This window comes from Arctopsyche grandis, chromosome 5 (genome assembly GCF_051622035.1).
Source record: "Arctopsyche grandis isolate Sample6627 chromosome 5, ASM5162203v2, whole genome shotgun sequence".
Taxonomy (NCBI): domain Eukaryota; kingdom Metazoa; phylum Arthropoda; class Insecta; order Trichoptera; family Hydropsychidae; genus Arctopsyche; species Arctopsyche grandis.
Genome location: NC_135359.1, coordinates 19,791,361 through 19,811,992, shown reverse-complemented (window position 1 = coordinate 19,811,992; position 20,632 = coordinate 19,791,361). Strand labels below are relative to the sequence as shown.

Genomic DNA, 20,632 nt, shown 5'->3' with positions numbered 1-20,632 from the left:
TACGTCCACACAATCGATATCTACACCCGATATTTTTGAATTTTCCATATCCAGTTGTGGTTGCTATTTAGGAACTGGTTATGGAAAAATTCGTAAATATCGGGTGTAGATATCGGTAGTGTGGACGTAGCCAATAAGATTGTAAGAAAATCAAACAAATAATTAGTTCGGAATTTAACGATTTCATACGATGCTATATCATCACGTATATCTATTAATGTAATGGATGTCTTGAATAGAAGATTAAAAATATTGTAGTGGATAAAGCCTTCAAGAAGTATGTCTAATGTGTACATCGCTAAAAAATTCAACAAATAATTATTCAGAAAAAATGCATTCTGTGCACAGTGTATTTATTGTATTTAAAATTATATACATAAATAAAAACAAATAAAACGAGCTGTATATTTTTTTAATGTTATAAAGCTCGCTGTGACTTAGTATTGGAATTGGTCCGTTATTTATGATATTTACGAAACCATCCCAACTGTTAATAGTCTGGATGGTTTTGTAAAAGATCAGCATTACCACTGATTCTAATGATCTAAGGTGACCATTCGTACTGGTTATCTGGTTTTTGGGTACCTATTCTGGTAAGTCGTGAAATAAAATCAATACATTTATCTAAGAGTATCTATTAGTAATAGTGTCTTTGTTTATCAAAAACAAATGCACCTACCGATTTATTTCTTTATTTGATGAACAATATATGGTCCAGTAATTAAGCGTTGAACTTTTAAAATGTTTGCTAATCACGTTGCATAATTTTTCCTAAACAAGTCTTGTGTAGAATTTTTTAAGAGGATTCAAGAAAATGAATTCATTTTTCCCCGAAATTAAGTATTAAATAAACCTTGTAACAAAAATTTAAGGGACGGCATCAACATGTTTGCACGCGAACTGTCCATGATTCTATGGGGACTGATCTAGTTGTGAAGGTGTTCTTCACCACCAGTCCGCCATGTATTATAGACGAGTTCGTCTGTGTTTTAGTAGTTAATACTGCTGTTTGTTTGAATAAGGTACTTTATTGTTTGACTATACAAGTGTATACATATGTTGTTGAAGCGGCTGGAATCGTAGTGTTCTCGAGACGGCTATTGGCTGTTGACTTGGTGTCGTGATGGCCACTGGATCTGTAATGTGTCGTTGCTCTGGATCCGGCTATGTTCAGATGTCTCTGGATATGGCAGTGTGTTGCTGGCTCGGCATTCGGCTATGTTCGGATGTCTCTGGATATGGCAGTGTGTTGCTGGCTCGGCAATCGGCTATGTTCAGAAGGTCTCTGGATATGGCAGTGTGTTGCTGGCTCGGCATTCGGCTATGTTCGGATGTCTCTGGATATGGCAGTGTGTTGCTGGCTCGGCAATCGGCTATGTTGCAAGCGTTCTTCCATCGTAGGGTAGTGCAGTGGTAGCTGGTCAGATGCTGGATGTCGACTGCTGTCGTGGTGGCTGCTGCCTGTTGACTGGTCTGCTGCTGTGTGTCGACTCTTGTTGTTGTGGGTCGACTGAAGTTGTTTGGAGTGGACCTCCTTTTATATTGTTTTTGGGGATCCACGTGACTTGTCGCAGGTGGTGTTTACGTGTGCGAGTTATGCGAGGAATGTGGTTTGTTGTTCAGGGTGGACGTTTCTCGAATGTTTGGCGTCGTTCCACTCGATTTAGTTTAATGGATACAGGTGTTCTTCGTGTCGTTCTGCTTGGTTTGTTGGGGTGGAATATGCTCGAATGTTTGGCGTCGTTCCACTCGATTTAGTTTAATGGATGCAGGTGTTCTTCGACTTGAGATGACGTCAATGGTTGAGCGTGAGAAATGTATTCTACGTCGCACTAGATGTTTCGATGGCGATGACGAGATTCTTACAATTCTATAATTGTCATTGACGTTTTTAATAATTGAAGTATTAAGAAATATTATTTTGGAAAAATTTTCCGGTTTTGAATTTAGAAAAAATAGTCACCATATAATAATTAATTATGCCTTCCTTTAGTTTTTTAATGAAGGAGTTTGGAAATCATCGTAAGCCTTGTTGTGTTTAGTTTTCTTGTTGAAAAGTTGAAAACATTCAAAAACAAAATGGTACATTGAAAACACCATTTCTTGTTCATATAAATAAACAAGCAAAAAATAACAACAAAAAAATTCTAATAATAAACATTATTTACTATAAGTTATAATATTGTAAAATCCAATATTACAAAATATATGCTTCACCTGAATCTACGTGGGATCTATTCCCATTTTTGAAAATAGTAAGGATATGGAACAATTCAATAATAATTTATATTATTCATAATAAAACAAAGTGCAAGGAACATAAATCAATCGTTAAATTTCTTATAAAATTAAATAATAAGACTATACTTTGAAAAAATTGTTATTTACTCTGCTGTCAGGCTGTCGCGCGCACCGCTCACCATAAACACGGACGAATGATGGTTATTTTACAATCGGTAAAGTAAGAATCAATTGCATCGTGTTGGTGGTGAATTTCGCTAGATATTACTATTTTTAAAAATTCTCATACGCACACTCACCGGCTTTTTGAAGCAAATTAAATCACTGGGAATATGTATTCCCACGGCCCGCGAAAGGGTTAAGTAAGGCTGTACGACAATAAGAGAAATAATTTCACGCCACTGATCGATATACATATATACAAAGTGTCAATAGATTAAGTATTATGTTCATGAAAAATTTTGATAGGCATATTTCTATACTGTATATATAACTCAAGACCAATATTTTTGACAACTTTTTTATTATTTTCATGTTTCACTGAGATTTCAGAAGGTACTGTATAATATCATGAAATTATTATTATTTTGATTTAAGTATCTTTTTTTCGTCTAAGTTCATATAAATATGACCCACTTAAGCGCATTCATGGAAGAGATCACACAATAATTTGGAATCTAGATTACGATTGTATATAAAATAAAAATGATTCATATACATGGCGAGGGAATGTGATATTAAGACAATGTTTGATCCAAAGTGTCATCTGTATTCGATGGTGTAGTACCAACTGCCAACTGGTAGTCAGTGATTATCAGCAGTCATCGATCAGCTGTGATCGGGATTGGAAGATTGACAGTTGGAGACGAAGGTGGTCCACCAGTCAACCGGGGTCTGGCTTTGATTGAAAACTGTCACTTCTTTACCTATCCTCAAATTCTAGCGCTTCGTCATGTCTCGACTGAGAAGCGCCACATCAGGTGAGATGCCCTCATTTCATTTATTTTCACGAAGTTCACTCCAATTGTACTCTCCATTCATATTCAATTAACCACACTTTTGTATGTCAATAGCTCAGTCTGTATACGAAAATTGTATGCGTTATTTTAACGTAACCAATCACAATTCCAATATGATTAGTCAAAGTACAACATTTGTACAATTTTTAGCAAATAAATAAAATCAAAGTACCGTCACTTATAATTCTGTAGATGGATAATGATTTCAATATGAATTTATCTGTCTATTTTTGGCATACGATTCTCCTTGGTCAAAGTCCAAACTATTTAAAACTGCCGTCCTCTACTCAAACTGTTTGATTTTCATTAATGAAATGTCACATATTTTGACTCAAAATTACATTTTAAAGTATTTTCAATACATCTTTTGACCTATGAAGCTTGTTGCGTAATGTTTGCATTACAATAAGAGTAATATGATAATTAATGTTATCTATTGTTTAAAAACATTATCTGAATGACCTTGTAGTAAGACAAATCAAAATATGTTAATGAAAAAAATATTAATATTATAAATATGAAATATATTTACAGTTTTGAGTAAATTGGGACAACGTCAGTTCTCTGACATAGCGCCCAGAATTACTACACATTATACAATTCATCCCAGAGATAAAGATTCACGATGGAAAGGTAATTTTCATATAATAATACATTGATTATTTTAAATCGTTTTCACTTAATGATGTAATATTCGTTTTGCAGATGTGGATATGGAGAGGGCTGTCGACGAGACAGATATACTTATCATCGGCGGTGGTCCAGCTGGTTTGTCTGCTGCTATTCGAGCTAAACAATTGTCTGCGGAAAAAGGACAAGTAAATCACCATTTTTACTATTGATAAAATCATGTTTGTTTCGATTTGTTATTAAATGTGTACTGTAATTGTAGGATGTAAGAGTAGTGGTTGTCGAAAAGGCCGCTGAATTGGGGGGCCATATTTTGTCAGGAGCCGTCATCGATCCTAAAGGACTAACAGAACTGTTACCAAATTGGAAAGAACTCGGTGCACCTCTCAACACACCCGTTACTAAAGATAAATTTGCCTTCTTAACATCTAGTGGTCGGATTCCCATACCAATATTTCCAGGTTATATTTACTACAGCTAAATATGTGTGAATATTATTACCGTGGTACTAAAATTCACTCTCTTCAGGATTACCGATGTGGAATCATGGAAATTATGTAGTTCGTTTGGGACGTTTAGTCGCTTGGTTAGGTGAACAAGCTGAAGCGGCTGGTGTAGAAATATATACAGGAACAGCAGGTGCTGAACTGTTGTGGGAAGGCGACGAAGGGAAACTGGTCTTGAAAGGAATTGCCACTGCCGATGTCGGTATAGCTAAAGATGGTAGTCCAAGAGATATGTTCGAACGTGGCATGGAATTACATGCGAAATGTACAATCTTTGCAGAAGGTGTTATATTATCGGTTTAATTAAATTTATATTATGTATTGAATTGACGGCAATTTTAATATTGATTTCGGTTATTAGGTTGTCATGGACATTTGACGAAACAGGTCGTCAATCGTTTGGGACTCAGAAGTACTGCTGAAGCTCAAACGTACGGTTTGGGATTGAAAGAATTATGGGAGGTAGATCCTGCTAAGCATCAGCCAGGTCTCGTAGAACATACCGTTGGATGGCCTCTGAATCACAAAACATATGGTGGTTCATTTTTGTACCATCTTAACGAATCGGACGGAACTCCACTTGTAGCTGTCGGTTTTGTCGTCGGATTAGATTATGAAAATCCATACATGAGTCCGTTTAGGGAATTCCAACGATTTAAATTACATCCTTCTGTCAAATCTACATTCGAAGGTATAGAATAGTTTTAGTCAATTCTCGATCATTAAATATGAAAATTTTAATGATGTTTTATTTTTAAAGGTGGAAAGCGTGTTGCTTATGGAGCTCGGGCTTTAGGAGAAGGCGGTTTACAATCTTTACCTAAACTCACATTTCCAGGCGGTTGTCTGGTTGGATGCGCTGCTGGTTTACTTAATGTTCCTAAAATCAAAGGCACACACAATGCAATCAAAAGCGGTACGTAGTTATATATTCCACTTTTATAATGTCATATCATAAATGAAAAATGATCAGCTTTCAACCTCAAATTTTCAGGAATGGTAGCGGCTGAGGCAATTTGTGAAGGTATATTCAACGGTGTAGAAGCCGGTAGTGAACCTACCGCTTATGAACAGAATCTACGCAATTCTTGGGTATGGCGCGAGCTAACCTCTGTCCGAAATTGTAGACCATCTTTCCACTCTTCACTCGGTCTATATGGTGGTATAATGTACTCGGCGTTCTCAACATTGCTCGGTGGTCGTGAACCGTGGACGCTATCCCACGGAAGTATGTAGTTTTGAAATGTAATAATGTAAATTCGAATGCAATAGGATTTAACACAAGTACGTTGCAGCTCCTGACCACGCTAGGTTAAAGCCTGCTGCAAATTATACACCAATCGATTATCCCAAACCAGACGGAAAAATCACCTTTGATTTACTGTCTTCGGTTGCTCTTACAGGTATGTCTATTTTTCTTTGTCTTTAAATTTGTTTGTACTTGAATCCTAGTTAATTGCATAATTTAATTTATAGGTACGAATCATGAGGCAGAACAACCAGCACATCTTACATTGAAAAATGATGATGTACCATTAGAAGTAAACCTGGCTAAGTTTGACGGGCCAGAAGGCAGGTTCTGTCCGGCTGGTATGATTTGTTTTATTTGGTTTTTAAACAGTAGTGATTCTATTGATATTGATTGATTGATTGTTTGTGTTTAAAATAGGTGTTTACGAATACGTACCCTTAGAGAAAGGCGAAGGTCAGAGGCTTCAAATCAACGCACAGAATTGTATTCACTGTAAAACGTGCGATATCAAAGATCCGACTCAAAATATAAATTGGGTTGTGCCAGAAGGCGGCGGTGGTCCTAATTATAATGGAATGTAAATTAATAATGAAAATTTGATTTAAATGTGAATGTTTAAAGTATGTTTTACGCATTCCTTAAGAGATTTTTGCTTTTTTGTTTGTATAAAATTTTTATATTTTGTAAATTTTAAATTTGTTTCTCCCATTTTGAATCGGTTTGAGATTATGAAAGTTTTTAAACAAAGCATTTGATGAAATTCGTATTCCGTTTGTCTTCCGAAACGTATACATGTAATATTTGTTTTTATATAAATAAATGGTTATTTATTTTTTCACTTTAACGTGCTTAAAGTGTTAAAAATAAATTTATTGATATTCATTTATGATAATGAAAACTTCGGTGCCTTACTTGCATAAATATTGTTAGTAGGAAAATATAAACTTGTAATATATCAATGGTGTGTTTGTAAAAAAAATAAAAATAAACTAATATGAATTTATGATGTAAAAATGTTGTATATTTTAATTATGTATTAAATTTAAGCATTTTTATACAATATAAATTGTTTTATTTAATCACTAAGGGAATAAATAACGAAAAATTTAACTAAAGAGAATATACAATAATATTCTAAGAAAATTAAATTATTATTTTGATAATGTAATCGAAAACGAAATGATAACTATAATCAACCAGATATTTTATTACACAAAACAAATAATATCACATATTTGGAATCACTAAAGAAGCTCCGTTTCACAAAATACTATAAAGATCATATTAATTGATAGTTAAGTTTTATCTGTATATATATTACAAACGTATTTATAAACATTAGCAGAATCAGTACGGCGCATTTTATTTTTCTTACAATATAAGCAATTCAAAGCAAATTATTGATATAGCATAATAAATTTATCTTTTCATTTAAATATGAAATATTCCTGCACCTAGTTTAGAACATTTGTATGTAAAGACTAAAAACTATAAATTAAATTTAAAAATATATTTTTAATAAATAATTTACTTATACTATGTGTGCGAATTTTTAAGCTGCAGTATTATCTACTTCGATATACTGAGGAGTATATTGAAGTGTCGCCGAACCTCCCAACCGTTCAATAGCTGCTTGCAGTTCACCAAGTTGGGCTCGACTTACGTGTACGGTACCCTCGTTAGGTGCAGTCTGACCTGGAGGTATTATGTACTGCAGAGTGCCAATATCTACGCTTCCAGAATTATTTATATTCTGAAAAAAAAAACCAAAAACAATAATTATTAAACAAAAAATACAATCACACATTGTATAGATAGAATCAATTAATTCAATCATACTCTAGTAAGTTCTGGAGTTGGAAATTTGGCGAAATCGGCTTCTACACATCTCCACGGTCGTCGATTCAAATATTCATCACGAACTTCTTGCTGTATTTCTTGTAAGCGATCCTGTTATTGAAATAAATAATTATTAAAACAGCACCTGCAGGTGTGAAAAGAAGTACATACACGACAAAGACGTACCATCAATTGTTTTCTAATTGATTTCTGTTTAGCTTTATGGTCTTCCAATGCCTTTTCATACTTAGATGGGTCGTCAGGGAATATGCATACACCGGACTTAGCCAAAAACATGGTCCAATCCTAAAAATAATTAAAACATTAATTAATAACACATTAGTAACTACAAAATGAAAATAAATGCAGGAAATACATACAAATTGGAATTTGGCAAACTTCTCCTTAAGCTCGTTCAGAGTGATAGCTGACGGTGCTGGTTGAGGTAATGGTACCAATCTGGATAAGACTTCTTTGCAGTGCCTTTGTTCCAAATTGATACGTTCCGAACGTTCTTTATGCAATTGACTGTATAAAACATTCTATCATTAGATTCACGGATCAAAATTAGAATTAAATTATTATTTACATATAATATAATAAACCCTTGAAGTAGTGCGAGTTCTTCATGAAGTCCTTCAGCATTTTCAGCACATGGTCTAGTAATGGTTCTTTCACTTTGTGATGCTTTAGGACTTCCCGGGAGAGATGTTTCACCTTCAATAATTACAATAATAATGTTATACAGTTTTTCCAATTAATTAATAAAAATATATATATTTTCTTATAAAATATACCTGATTGACTTTGAAGGGAAACACTCTTGTCTCCTTTTTTACAATACAATTTAAGTTTATCCCTCAAAGATCCACGTTCTATTTCTAACGAATCTATATCTTTCTGTAGATGATCCATTGTTTCTTCGAATTCTTTCTCTTTCCTAAGAATATGTTTTAGATTAGAAATTCATTATTAATAAAATTTATTGTTTATATTCTTAAATATATATAAACAAACCTCTTCAATTGATTTTGGGCATCTTCCAACTTCCTAGATAATTTTTCTACGTGTAACTCCTGATCACGAGTTGCACTACTCAATTTCTTTTCAGCCAACTCTTTACGAATCTGCATTTCAGATATTTCATCTTGTTTTGCCTGTTCAAAAGTACCACGAAATTAATCAAACATACACTTAATAAAACGTAAAAGAAATATCTAAATAAAAAAAATTAAACCTTTAATAGTTTCTTGATTTCTCGAAGATCGGCTTCTTTGTTTTCCAATTTTAGTGTAAGAGTTTTTGTTTCTTCCAATTGTTTCTTCACCAATTGAGCTCGTTCCATAATAGGTGAAGTTCGCTGTAACAAAATACACATTTTTAAATATTTTACATATATTTAACTATTTTAGTACAAACAAAAATACATACTACAGTCTCTTGCTTAAGCGTGCTGTTGATTTGATACTCTTGCTGTTGTGTGAATTGGGCCAAAGCGGCTACTTCAGCGCAGACGGTCTGAAGGGACTTTTTCATTGATTGTAAAGGTCCGAGATCATCCTACAATATAAATTATGAATAAAATCCAAGACAATAATTTAATCATTTATATATTTAATATAAATACCTGTTGATAATGTTTGTCACTAGATTGAGCCCATAGTTTACGTAAATCGACTATCGACGGATTGGCTGGATCGCACAAAGCTGCTGCAGCCGCTGAAGCACGAGCTCCTGCTGCTGAGCAGCTTGCAGCCCTAGCAGCTTCACGTTGAGTAATAGCTCCAGATCTCTCCCACCACTGTAAATAACAAACAAAATATAACAAACAATTTAAATGCACGAGAGAAAAAAATATAAAATTTTAATACCTCCGGATCTAAGCCGAGGTTGGAAATATTAGGATCGGTTGGAAGACGCCTCCTTATGGATTTGAGCTGTTGTAAAACGACTTCAGCGGTACTAGTGAGGAATTCTACAAGCTGGTTCAACTCTTGAGATTCTTCTCCAGACTGAAAAATTGAATTCAATATAATGCATCAGCATTGGGATGAAACATCGTTAAAAAAAATAGTATTTCTAATATAGTATACTTGTATTAAAGCACGTAGCATGTTTGCATCATTTGCTAAGCCATCCATGCTTGAAGATATGGCGGCACACCAAGCGCGCATCGCTTGAGCTTCAGCTGGTCTTGAACCGGTGGCTCCAGGTCCACCACATCCAAGTAGAATCGGAAGCATCGTCATGAAGTACATATAGCTTTTCTCTAAGCCTGTAATGAAAATAATTATAACCAAATATATATAGGTAAATATGTATGTATGTATGAGTAAAATCGTGTGGGATTATACCTTCTGTGGAACAATTTTCATCCAGACGATCTGTTTTGAGGAGTTCCAATGCAGCATCTAATGGTCGTTCCTGTAGTGATAGTTCAGGAAGGGCACCGGCTACTTTAAGCAAAATATCTGGGGTGCATGTTGCAATTCCTTGGGCATATTGTTGCAGAATAGTCTGAAATTAAATTGAGAATTTAATATGTACTCGATAAAGCAATTATGATACAAAAAAACCAAAAACCTTACAAGCAACATATGAAGATGATGTTGCATTTTGCATCTGTAACTGTATTGTACAGCAGCATGAGATTTAACAAGTTGCTCTCTGTCCACATGTAAAACGGTAGGAAACCTGAAATTTACAACATTAAATATAAACCTTACAAATAACAAAATTAAGTAAAAATACAATTCAAACACTGACTTATCTCTAATTTGACTGAGCAGTATATCGGCTTTGCAAATCATTCTTGGCAATAATAGAAGAGTAAGAATAGCGTCATGATCCCCTGAAATAGTTAAAAACACGATAAGTAACATCGAAAGATTTAAATATACATTAAAAATGATATAATAATACCTCCTCGTAGCATCAGATGATCTGGCATGTACGCTTGCAGCATAGCTGCATGCTCGGCTGCCTGACGCAATTGAAGGGCACGCAATTGAAGATCCACAGCTTTCGTTCCAGCACGTCCACCAGCTTGGTTCACCAGCTCCAGTTGTTGTTCGGTCACCGTTCGAACTTCAACGCCTCCTACAAAAACAAATGTGAAGTAAAATCCAACAAATTACAAACGTACACAATTTTGGTGCCGTTCATACCTGTTTTATTGTCTTTTTCATTCAGTCGATTCCTGTAATCAGTGCACTGTTCGTTGAGGCGCTGCACGAGCTCTCTGAATTTTGAAATGGTCAGGTCTTTATCGAATATGTTTTCTAAGGCCGCCTCCCGTTCTCGGATCGCCTGTTGAGAATTTAGATTTAAAAAACTAAATTAGTATTGATTCTATTCATGAAATGAAAATAAGCTTCACTCATTTTGATTAATATTTTCTACTTTCATTGCAACCGCTGAAAAAGATAAAGAGGAAACTACCAGACAACATCTCCATGGAAAATATGCTATGAAAACTAGTAAATATTTACCAAAAGGAAAAAGTGACGAGACAAAGCTTGCCGTCTTTAAATATAGAGGAAAATATGGTATCTAACCTCTCTTGTAGATGCATGAGCCATTTCTAGTTCCTCACGCAAATCCATCTCCAATTCGTGATTTGATTCAACTAATTGTTCGTGAACTTCTTGAAGAGCTTCCAATTCAGATACTTCCTCCTTCAGCTGTATTACCTGTCAATATTGTTAAATATGTTGTTATGGTGTGTATAAAAAGCAAAAATCTATCAAACGAACTAAGCAATCAATTACTTCATCTTCTAGAGCCATTTTTTTTTCGCCTAATTGTTCCACCATTTCTTCGGCACCCAGTGCAGCATCAACCTGAAAAGTAAACAAACAAACAATCAGATTTATTGTTGAGATCCAATAGAGCGTATTACAACAATGCCACAAGGATGTAAGTACGATTATTAGCACACTCATTGGGGATGCATTATTCAAGCGAACAATCATAAGTAGAAACGAGACGAAGCAGAAATTAAAACCACTAGAATTTGTTAAAATAAATGAAATATAAAGGATTTTTTTAATAATAAAAAACGAAGAACTTACATCATTTTCTCGAATCTCCAATTCGCGAGAAAAAAAGAATAAAATAAAGTGAAAATAAGATTATTTTTTGCAAATAGAAAATTGGAATTTCGAGGATTTAATTAAAGTTAACCGCTTTTTAAATTTTACTCACATCAATATCGATTAGAAGACATGTATGTATAACGTAATTTTATGATTGTATTGTGCAAGTTTACATATATGTACATATTTTTTTTTTGCTCGTGATTTAAGCGTACTTCTATACACCTTTTGTAGACAATTTATGAATAATTTCATGCATACATGTAGATACATATGAGTTAATAAAGGGGAAAACTAGTATATAAATGATTGTCACCTGTTCCTGAAGGTCTGCAATTTGGGTTTCCAATTCTTCAACTCTGGAACTGAGCTTCTCTTTAGTACGACCCAACTCGGCTATTTCAGAACGCTTTTGATCCAAATCCTGAAAAAATATTTTATCATTCAATAATGATAATAATACCAGAATAAACAGGATACTAATAATGGGAATGTGACCAAGGAAAACGAAATTTTATATTTGGCAAACAATCATATTCAAAATTCCATGAATGAAGAAACATCATGCATTCAAACATTTTCAAGATTCAAATACTAAAAACATTTTAAACAATTTGAGTCATCATATGTACAATGGGTTAAATTTAATGAAGATAATACACGATTAAAAGACATGGAAACAAACGTTATGCATGGATTTTAAAACCAAGACTTTAAAATCGCCGAATAACAAACCTTTTTGACAACTTTGCTGTTACTACCCTATAAAAATAATTCATTTTCAAATGAAAATAATGATTATAACCGCAAAAAAGACTATAAGCTGTATAACCACGATAAGAATAAAATATCGATAATTGAGAAAAATACCTTCTGCATCTTTTGCATGTGATGTTTTTCATGTGCGGAAAGATCGCGCAGACGTACGAGAGTGTCCCGCAATCTAGCATTTTGTTGTTCTAATTGTTTCAATTCATAGGTTGACGTTCCACCGCTACTCTCTTTCATACCTGAAATACAGAAACATTTAATTTACAATACATAAAATTTCATCAAAATGACCTACTGCCGAGAAATCATACCAGCAGTGCCTCCGTCTAATTCAGCACGCAAAAGCTGCAAGTCCAACAAAGCCTCTTCCAGTCTCTCTCTGGAAGCATCCAGCTCCATTTGCAAAGTCTCTGCTTTTTCTTCGGCCATCTCACGATCGAGAGTAGCCATTTCGACCGTTTCAGATAATTCAGCCATTTCTTCAGCGTGAACATCGCGAGCCGCAATAGCTTCACGAGCCTGATTATAAATTCACATGAGTATATAAAGCATACAATCACATTATATAAACAAATATACCTACTTCTTGTTTAGCCCTTTGTACATCTCGTTGCAGAGAAGCTTGAGATTCCATGATTCTTGACTTGAATTCAGTCATTTGATCCAGCTGCATTCTTAATCGCTCCAACTCCTTCAATTTCTCTCGTTCTTCCAATCGTTTCACTCTCAATGTATCTAATTTTTCAGTCAAGTCTTCCACTTGTGCTTTGAGATTAACAATCTGCAATATACATATGTAGATGAATATATAATAAATCTTATTACATATATATGCTAAAAAAGTATAAAAACAAATGGTTTAAACCTCTTGTTGACTTTGCAAATATGCAAGTTTTTCTTCTGCCGATGGACCCATAGGTTGAACATTGAGTTGATTAATCGGCGAAGTTATACTTTGGCCTGGTGTGAATTGAGGATTGAGCGTTTCGACGAAGTTAGTCTACGATAAAACACTCTAGTTTTAGATTAACGTCAAACATTTATATATAGCAATAATTAAAATAAGTTTTAATAACTTCAACAAAAGAAGCTCTTTTAATCGTCGAGTCTGGGGTGGATGCCCTTTCGTTTGGAGACTGCACGGACATGTTCGATAATGATTGACGAGAGCCAGCCAACGAGTGACGAGAGCTGAAGTAAAATTCATGGTAAAATTACTGATGAGTAAAAATTATGGAAGATTTTAGAAAGCGGTTAAGTTAATTCAAATTTAAAATATTGTAATACTTTTATTCTAATTTAAAAATATAAAATTTACTTACACATACATATATTAATAACAATTATTTCATTTTTATTTAATATATTTAGTGTGAATTACCTCGACACCGATAAAGTTAACGGTTTAGGCGATTTTGCTGGTGAAGTTTTCCTTCTTACACTTAATAATCAATCCACATTTTACACAAAGCAGCATAAATTGAATACAATATTAATAAATGGTTACATATTGTGTATATTTTCGTATTAAATATAATAATTTCATATTAATACTATGATATAATAACATAATCCTCGAATTCTTAGTTTAAATGTTAAATACGAACTTTCAACATAATATTATCTAAATTAAATTAAAAAGGATAGCACTGATTAAATATTTTGCATTTAGTTTGAGCCATTATTCATTGTGTATTAGATGATGATGTAATAATAAATAATTGATTATCTACTTACTATAACACTATGGATCTACTTACGTCGTGGGTCTAGATCTTTGAGCCGGAGTAATACTGCTCCGAGAGGAAGATTAGGAAAAAAATAAAAATTGGGACATGTTAAAAATCATCTAAACACACAGTTCACATATGGTGACTATTAAAAATTTCCAATACTAACACAGAACAAAATAAATAGCTATAAAAGCATAAGATAAAAACAGCGTGCTAAGGAAATACATAATGAAGAAAAAATAATAATATTTACTATAGTAAAGTATCAGTGCTATTCTAGATTAGAAAACAGTTACATGTTATATACTAAATAATAGAATAAAAGATACATTTATATGCATGAAAGTTACACAATGAAATATTTATTATGATAGCTCACATAATATGTATTATATAATTAAAATAAAATATGATACTTGCTTTTTGTACAAAATGGATACTGAAAGCTGTTTTGTAGCACCGTGTAATTTGTTATTATTAGCACATTTTGATTTCGCGATTTGATTTGATATTGTATGATTGCTATTCGTTTTAGAATTGACATGATTACTAAGTATATTCAGATGAGGATTAATGAAATGTAAACTGTCATTTTTAGAAACAATGGTATTGACTATAGATTTTTGACTTTTGAAATTTAAACATTTGGCTACTTGTAAAGGTAGTAGTCTATTGTTAATTTGCTGATGGTTTGATCGTAATTTATTATTTTCATGGGATTTTGTATGGCTATTTGAGAAATTTTTAGTAAGTGACAGTTCATTTACATTGTGGGTGGATTTATTGTTGAATTTATTTAAAAGTGTACGTTTAACTAAAGAAATAGTTATTTTTGTAGTGCTGGTGCCAGTTGTTGATTTAGTGCTAGGCGTGCAATTAAAAAACAAACATTTAAAGAAAGAATAAATAACCAATAATGAAATACAATTAAAGTACACACACAAAAAATGCAATAAAATAAACTAATAAATATTAAAAATTTTGTTAATATAATAATTCAATATGTTTAAACTAAATAAGTCAGTCCTAAAACTGATTTTTTTAAGTAAAATATTACAATTTGAAGACTCCCTTATAAGATTATCATAAATTATATCATTATTCAATATACAGAAAAATCACACTCATTAAATCACTATAAATTAAAAATCAAACAAACCTGCTGAGTCTGGACCGTGATCCTTTGACTTCTTCGGGAGTCGTCGCAGTCATCTCGAGGGGATTTCCATCTTCATCCAACATGACTAACTGAGATGTTCTGACAAACATACCATAGTTTTCTTCACACTACAAATATATTACAAATTAGGTGAAAACTCAACATCCTAGAAATGCTGAATACATCGATCAGACTAACCGCGAAATATGCATGTCCTCGGATTGTGCCGTTATTCTTGCCTTTGGGTTCATCGAGGATAACTCCGACCCATTTCCCGGTGGCGAACGTAGGATAACCAAAATATGATACGGTACCTTTCACATCTTTACCGGCCACCTTCACTCGCTGTCCAACTCTCAAAGGTCTGTCCGTAGCCGACATTTTTAGTTGCCTTTTGAAACTGAGTCAACTAAAATATGTCAATTTACTAATTGCGCAAATATTATTAAAAATATCATGAATTTGTTTTATGAAGTGTATCGAAAGACTAAAGCACTGCTTACATTAAAGGTTTGCGTTTGGCATCCAAAAATTGTGATATTCAGTGCAAAGGTGTGACAGACGTTAAATGTCATAAAACCGACACGGTGAGCAATACGGGTTCGTGAACACGCTTGTTTCGCGAACAGGCGTAAACGTCAATAAATGTATTTTCTAGTGATCATAATCGACTCCATTGACTCCATTAATTTGTTTCGATTACTTTTTTAAGCAGTTTTTGTGACACATCTACATTTATTTACTGCTGAAATTTATTTATTTAAGATGCATAAAAATATTATTTTCTAATATTTATGGCATGATAAAAATTGGTGCTACGGCCAACAATGGTCGACGCAAATGTCAAACAAATCAATAGAGGTTAGGTCACGTTGATTTGACGTTTCACGGCAATTGCACTCACATTCGATCACATGGCACAGAAAATGAAGGAAAATAAGTGTGATGTAATCGAAGTGGAATCAGAGTCCAGTGAATCAGAGCCAGATTCCGAACAATTGCCGTTTGACGATGTGTCCTCAGACGTGGAATTCGTTGCCGGTGCTACGGCTTTAGAGACAGCATTGAAACAACTTTCAGAGCACCTAGATGCACCACCAGGTTTGCAGACATTGTTAGGCGACGAAGAACTTGATCCGACCGCTGCAGCAGATAGAGATCTCTTTTTGCTCTATGCAATCAACTCCTTATTCTGGGCGAAACTCAAATTAGAAGGACAAGACCCAACTACCCACCCTGTCAAACAACACCTACAAAAGGTGCGGGAACTTATGCAGAGAAAGCAGGCCATTTTAGACAAGAGAAATCGCCCTGTTCTGAACAAGAAAGTAGCGGAAAGGTTCATACGTAGCGGATTATGGCAGCCAAAAAACAAGAAAGATCAAGACACTCAATCGCCAAACAAAAAAATTAAATTTACTAGCGACTAATAATTTTAATTAATTATAAACTAATAGTATAAGTCAAATATGTACGTATCAAGTCTAGATTTTATACCATACATTTTAAATCCATTTTAAAGTAGACATTTTAATATTATAAACCCATGTCTATAAATGTATATAGGTATTAGTGTTAATAATATAATAATATGTAAGTATGACTAATAAATAAACGTTTTATTAAAAAATATCTTTTATTTTGGCAAAATTGAAACACTCACAATATAAAATGTTGACGATAAAATTATTTTGCAAAAAACTTTACAACAAATGTGGAAAATACACAAGATACAATTATTTCACGTGATGAAAGTAGGATATATTAAAGTGTATTTTTTAACATGAACTTAAAATTGGATATATTGCAAAAATGTTTGAAACTTAAAAAAGTTGTCATAAATGGGAATATTTGCATAAGTATTACATTTTTAAATAAATTTAATGTAATTTTGAATGAGAATATTATAATAAAGCCTTGTAAATTATTAGTTAATACACTTAGATGTTTAAAATTTGTTCTATACTGTGTTCAATAACTTAACAAACAACATTTATTTTATATTTTGATTCTGTTTTCTTAAATAAGGTAAATTACATTTATAATATTAACATGAGTGAAAATTTTCAGGCACATTTTTGAATAGACAAAACGTACTCGTCCTAATTTATAATAAATTAAAGATCTGTTCGTAAAAATATCAATATTAACAATATTAAGTATAAATCTAATAAAAAACATTTTGCGCTAGTCTTCGAGTCAAGGAATGTATTTAATCACAAAAAAATGGAATTGAAAAATATTGGAAATTATTAGTATCTACATGTTAAATCATTTAGTATGTACATATATTAAGTGCAATATATTTTTTAATAATCATTTAAAATAACTTTAATTGCTTTGATATACATACATATGTATATCAGGAAAAATAAATTTAAAAATATTAATTGTATGTGTGTGGTAAAAGTATTAATATTTTATGTATTTATCTGTAGTACATAAATTATCAAATATCAATTATTATTTAACAAATTAAGCACAGATATTGCTTAAATTTAAATGATACTATGGAACTACAATTATGATTATTTTTTCAGTCTATTATTATGACTAAATTTTATATTAAATTTAAAAAAAAAATTACAATGACTAAATATTGTAAAAATAAATGCAAATATTCAAATAACAAATTTAAGTCAGTGTTACTAAAAACCATTATTAATTTCTTAAAATAGTGATTTTTTGATCATTTCATAAAAAAAATTAGTAAGAGAAAAAAAAATTGTATATTTTATATCCAATTCGTAAAATTGCTCATTTCATGAAAGTGGAAAAAAATATTCAAATGCAAGCTTGTTGCTTTGTTCATAAAATAATTGTTTTGCAATTTCACGAATTGGATGTAACATATGTACATAAATATAACGTAAATATGTATACATATTTTTAATATAATTTCAAACCTGTAAACCACAATTAAAAACTGCATAGAAAAATAATTTAATTTAAATTTGCAACGATAATCCAGCAGCAGAAATATTATCTCCAGCACCACAAGTTTGTTGCGCATTTATACAAACTAATACTGGAGCCACGCATATTTCTATGTCAATTAATTTTCCATCGGTGTTAATTTGCTCATCCCAGCAAGACACAGGATTATCCGGATTTAGGTTAACCCTCTCAGCATCGCTCTTATGTGTAGATGTTGAAAAGCTATCATCCATCACAAGTCGTACCTGTGAAGGTGTAACAGTTTTAACTCCACAAACATGTCTATGAGCAGTGAGTGACGCTTTAGCGGCGGCTGCTTTAGTTTGTTTCCATGCGGAACCTTTCACAGTCAATATGGCTTGATATGCCAAAGTATGTACATGGATTCGAGAAAGATCACGACTGTTAGATATTTTAGCGTTACTTCTTCGAATTAGTTTAAAAATATGTCTCATTTGGTCCAGAGCAGTTGCCACTCTGGGATTAGAGTCAGCGACTATAGTTACAGTCCCATGTTCCAGGGTGTGAAGTAAATTTGCCAACTCTTGTTCATTCATTCCTAAAGAGTCAGAATATGGAATTATGTAAGAAGCTAGATTGAGTACTAATTTTGTTTCAACATAGCTCGCCATTTCAAAATGAATCAATGTAGATGCCTTTTGAGATAGCATTTGTTCTTTGATTTTCCCTAGTCGACCTTCACGTACACCTAAAGCGAACAAAATTCATCAAACATGAACCTGGATTGTCATTATCATATGTATGTATATTATTTAATATTTTCCTATAACCTACCGGGAGGAAACGGATGACTATCCATCATCTGAATACCACTCACAACGAGCAGATTGGCGTCAAAATCATGTAAATGTTCATCGAGCAGTTCCAGTGAGCTCACCATGGGATTATTAATATCGTGATGTAATATGTATCTGTTAGCTCTAGGGGTTGTATAGGGACCCCATTGAGCGTCAGCTTTATACTCCAAGATTAAATGTATGTCGTCTTTGCCTGATAAATCTCCCCCGACAGTTTTAATATCTTTAGGTAGGGTATTTTGTAATCTAGGAGTCATTCTTGAAGCTAATAAAACCTCGCAGCCTTCTGCGTGGAATCGGGAAGCCATTATGGGAGCATTCCCACCAATCACCCATCTTGCAGAAGGATGACTCTCAGCAACAGATACGAGTTCGTCGAAAAGTGTCGAGTTAGATACGAATCGTCTGCAACAATAAAACATTAAAAATAAAAAAAGCACTAATATTTGTGCAATCATGTTATTCAAACAAGCGTTGTATGTGCAATGCAAACATTATGCAAGAGTTTTACTAAAAATAATTTATTATCACGTTTGTATAGCACATATGTACACGTATTTATACAAGAAATTAAATATACGTTGACTTTGACTGACATTGATTAAAACATGCTGTTTTTTTTTTTTCAAAAACGTTAATTTAAGAAATTAAATTCAAAAGTATATATTATTCAAGTGCTACATGAATAAAATTGTAAAATAGATATCGCCAACAATATAAAAATTTAGTATAATATATGATCGTACTCTGCGGCAGCGCCGTGTCGAAAATAATGAGCGAAACTCTTGAGCAATTCAGTGGTCGAGGATATGGTGTCGAAATGTTGGGGTTCTCCATCGAGAGATTCATGGTCGAGGAGGGGCAGCGCCTCAGCAAAGAGGTCTTGACACGCCCCGTAGGCTACGGCGACACGCGGTCGCGGTCGCGGTCGCGGCTGCACATCTTCAGGTGACATCTGCTGAAGAGTCTCCGAAGTCGCCGGCGTTTCGAGAGCGCTAAGACCGGCCGACACGGCCGCGATTCTCAGCATCTCATCGTTCGGAGAGCGAAACCACCACGCCAGCACCACCACGGCCACTGAAAGGGCGCTCGCGCTCACGCCCACTGCCTTGGACACCATCCTCGACGCAAACGTCACACGCCACGCGCAACACGTCAACTCGCCGACACGGCACGACCTGTCAAATGTCAGATGGCTATCTTTTTGGTCTAAACGTCGGTAATCATTTCCATTTCAGTTTCATTTATTCTTCAGCTATTTTTTAACATAATCGATAAAAACGAAACCTCTGATTGAAAACTGATATAAATATATTTACTTTCAATTAACGTTAATGTATTTTTTATCTAAGTATTGCACAATCAACCATTTGCAATATTTTCCTTACAAACTATTAACGTTTCGGTGATTATTTTGCACAAAATGATCTCGCGCATGTCACTAAAATCTCGATTACGGAACATCTGGCATTCGAGTTCTCGTTAGTATAATATTTCTTTTGGACAGCTTTCACGATTTCCGTGGCAAAGATTGGCGTTTACAAAAAACATGTCTGGAGACACGATCCTCGCTTTATCAATTGACAAGCCCGACAATGACAAAATGTTATAAGTGCTCTCCATAAAAATT

At 33.5% G+C, this 20,632-nt stretch overlaps 4 protein-coding genes across 5 annotated transcripts; 2 read left to right on the top strand and 2 right to left on the bottom strand.

The window, feature by feature from the left end:
- Positions 1-2,882: 2,882 nt before the first annotated feature.
- Positions 2,883-6,710, top strand: Etf-QO (electron transfer flavoprotein-ubiquinone oxidoreductase). Its single transcript, XM_077431342.1, has 11 exons — positions 2,883-3,221; positions 3,795-3,893; positions 3,966-4,078; positions 4,153-4,351; positions 4,419-4,679; positions 4,758-5,087; positions 5,157-5,312; positions 5,391-5,624; positions 5,692-5,799; positions 5,873-5,986; positions 6,066-6,710. The coding sequence occupies exons 1-11, from the start codon at positions 3,194-3,196 to the stop codon at positions 6,227-6,229; spliced, it is 1,806 nt and encodes a 601-aa protein (XP_077287468.1). The 5' UTR covers positions 2,883-3,193; the 3' UTR covers positions 6,230-6,710.
- On the bottom strand, positions 6,644-15,863 carry DCTN1-p150 (dynactin subunit 1). 2 transcript variants are annotated; one of them, XM_077431340.1, is made up of 29 exons: positions 15,751-15,857; positions 15,446-15,674; positions 15,248-15,375; positions 14,116-14,148; positions 13,432-13,546; positions 13,221-13,355; positions 12,939-13,136; positions 12,667-12,874; positions 12,455-12,594; positions 11,901-12,008; positions 11,258-11,329; positions 11,045-11,179; positions 10,655-10,796; positions 10,410-10,586; positions 10,254-10,338; positions 10,076-10,181; positions 9,842-10,004; positions 9,581-9,762; positions 9,359-9,499; positions 9,115-9,288; positions 8,919-9,047; positions 8,725-8,847; positions 8,505-8,644; positions 8,285-8,427; positions 8,093-8,204; positions 7,868-8,015; positions 7,674-7,793; positions 7,488-7,598; positions 6,651-7,401 (listed from the first exon to the last, which is right to left on the bottom strand). In XM_077431340.1, exons 2-29 carry the CDS (start codon positions 15,626-15,628, stop codon positions 7,201-7,203), a joined length of 3,852 nt encoding a protein of 1,283 aa, XP_077287466.1. In that variant the 5' UTR covers positions 15,629-15,674; positions 15,751-15,857; the 3' UTR covers positions 6,651-7,200. The 2 variants fall into 2 exon arrangements, with proteins under 2 accessions (XP_077287467.1, XP_077287466.1); XM_077431341.1 differs by lacking the exon at positions 14,116-14,148 and having other exon boundaries at positions 6,644-7,401; positions 15,446-15,656; positions 15,751-15,863.
- Positions 15,864-16,090: 227 nt separating this feature from the next.
- Positions 16,091-16,866, top strand: Rrp47 (Ribosomal RNA processing 47). Its single transcript, XM_077431344.1, has one exon. The coding sequence runs from the start codon at positions 16,162-16,164 to the stop codon at positions 16,675-16,677; it is 516 nt and encodes a 171-aa protein (XP_077287470.1). The 5' UTR covers positions 16,091-16,161; the 3' UTR covers positions 16,678-16,866.
- Positions 16,867-17,577: 711 nt separating this feature from the next.
- Positions 17,578-20,179, bottom strand: LOC143912133 (ADP-dependent glucokinase). The gene is made up of 3 exons (XM_077431343.1): positions 19,749-20,179; positions 18,980-19,407; positions 17,578-18,893 (listed from the first exon to the last, which is right to left on the bottom strand). The coding sequence occupies exons 1-3, from the start codon at positions 20,120-20,122 to the stop codon at positions 18,196-18,198; spliced, it is 1,500 nt and encodes a 499-aa protein (XP_077287469.1). The 5' UTR covers positions 20,123-20,179; the 3' UTR covers positions 17,578-18,195.
- Positions 20,180-20,632: the final 453 nt, after the last annotated feature.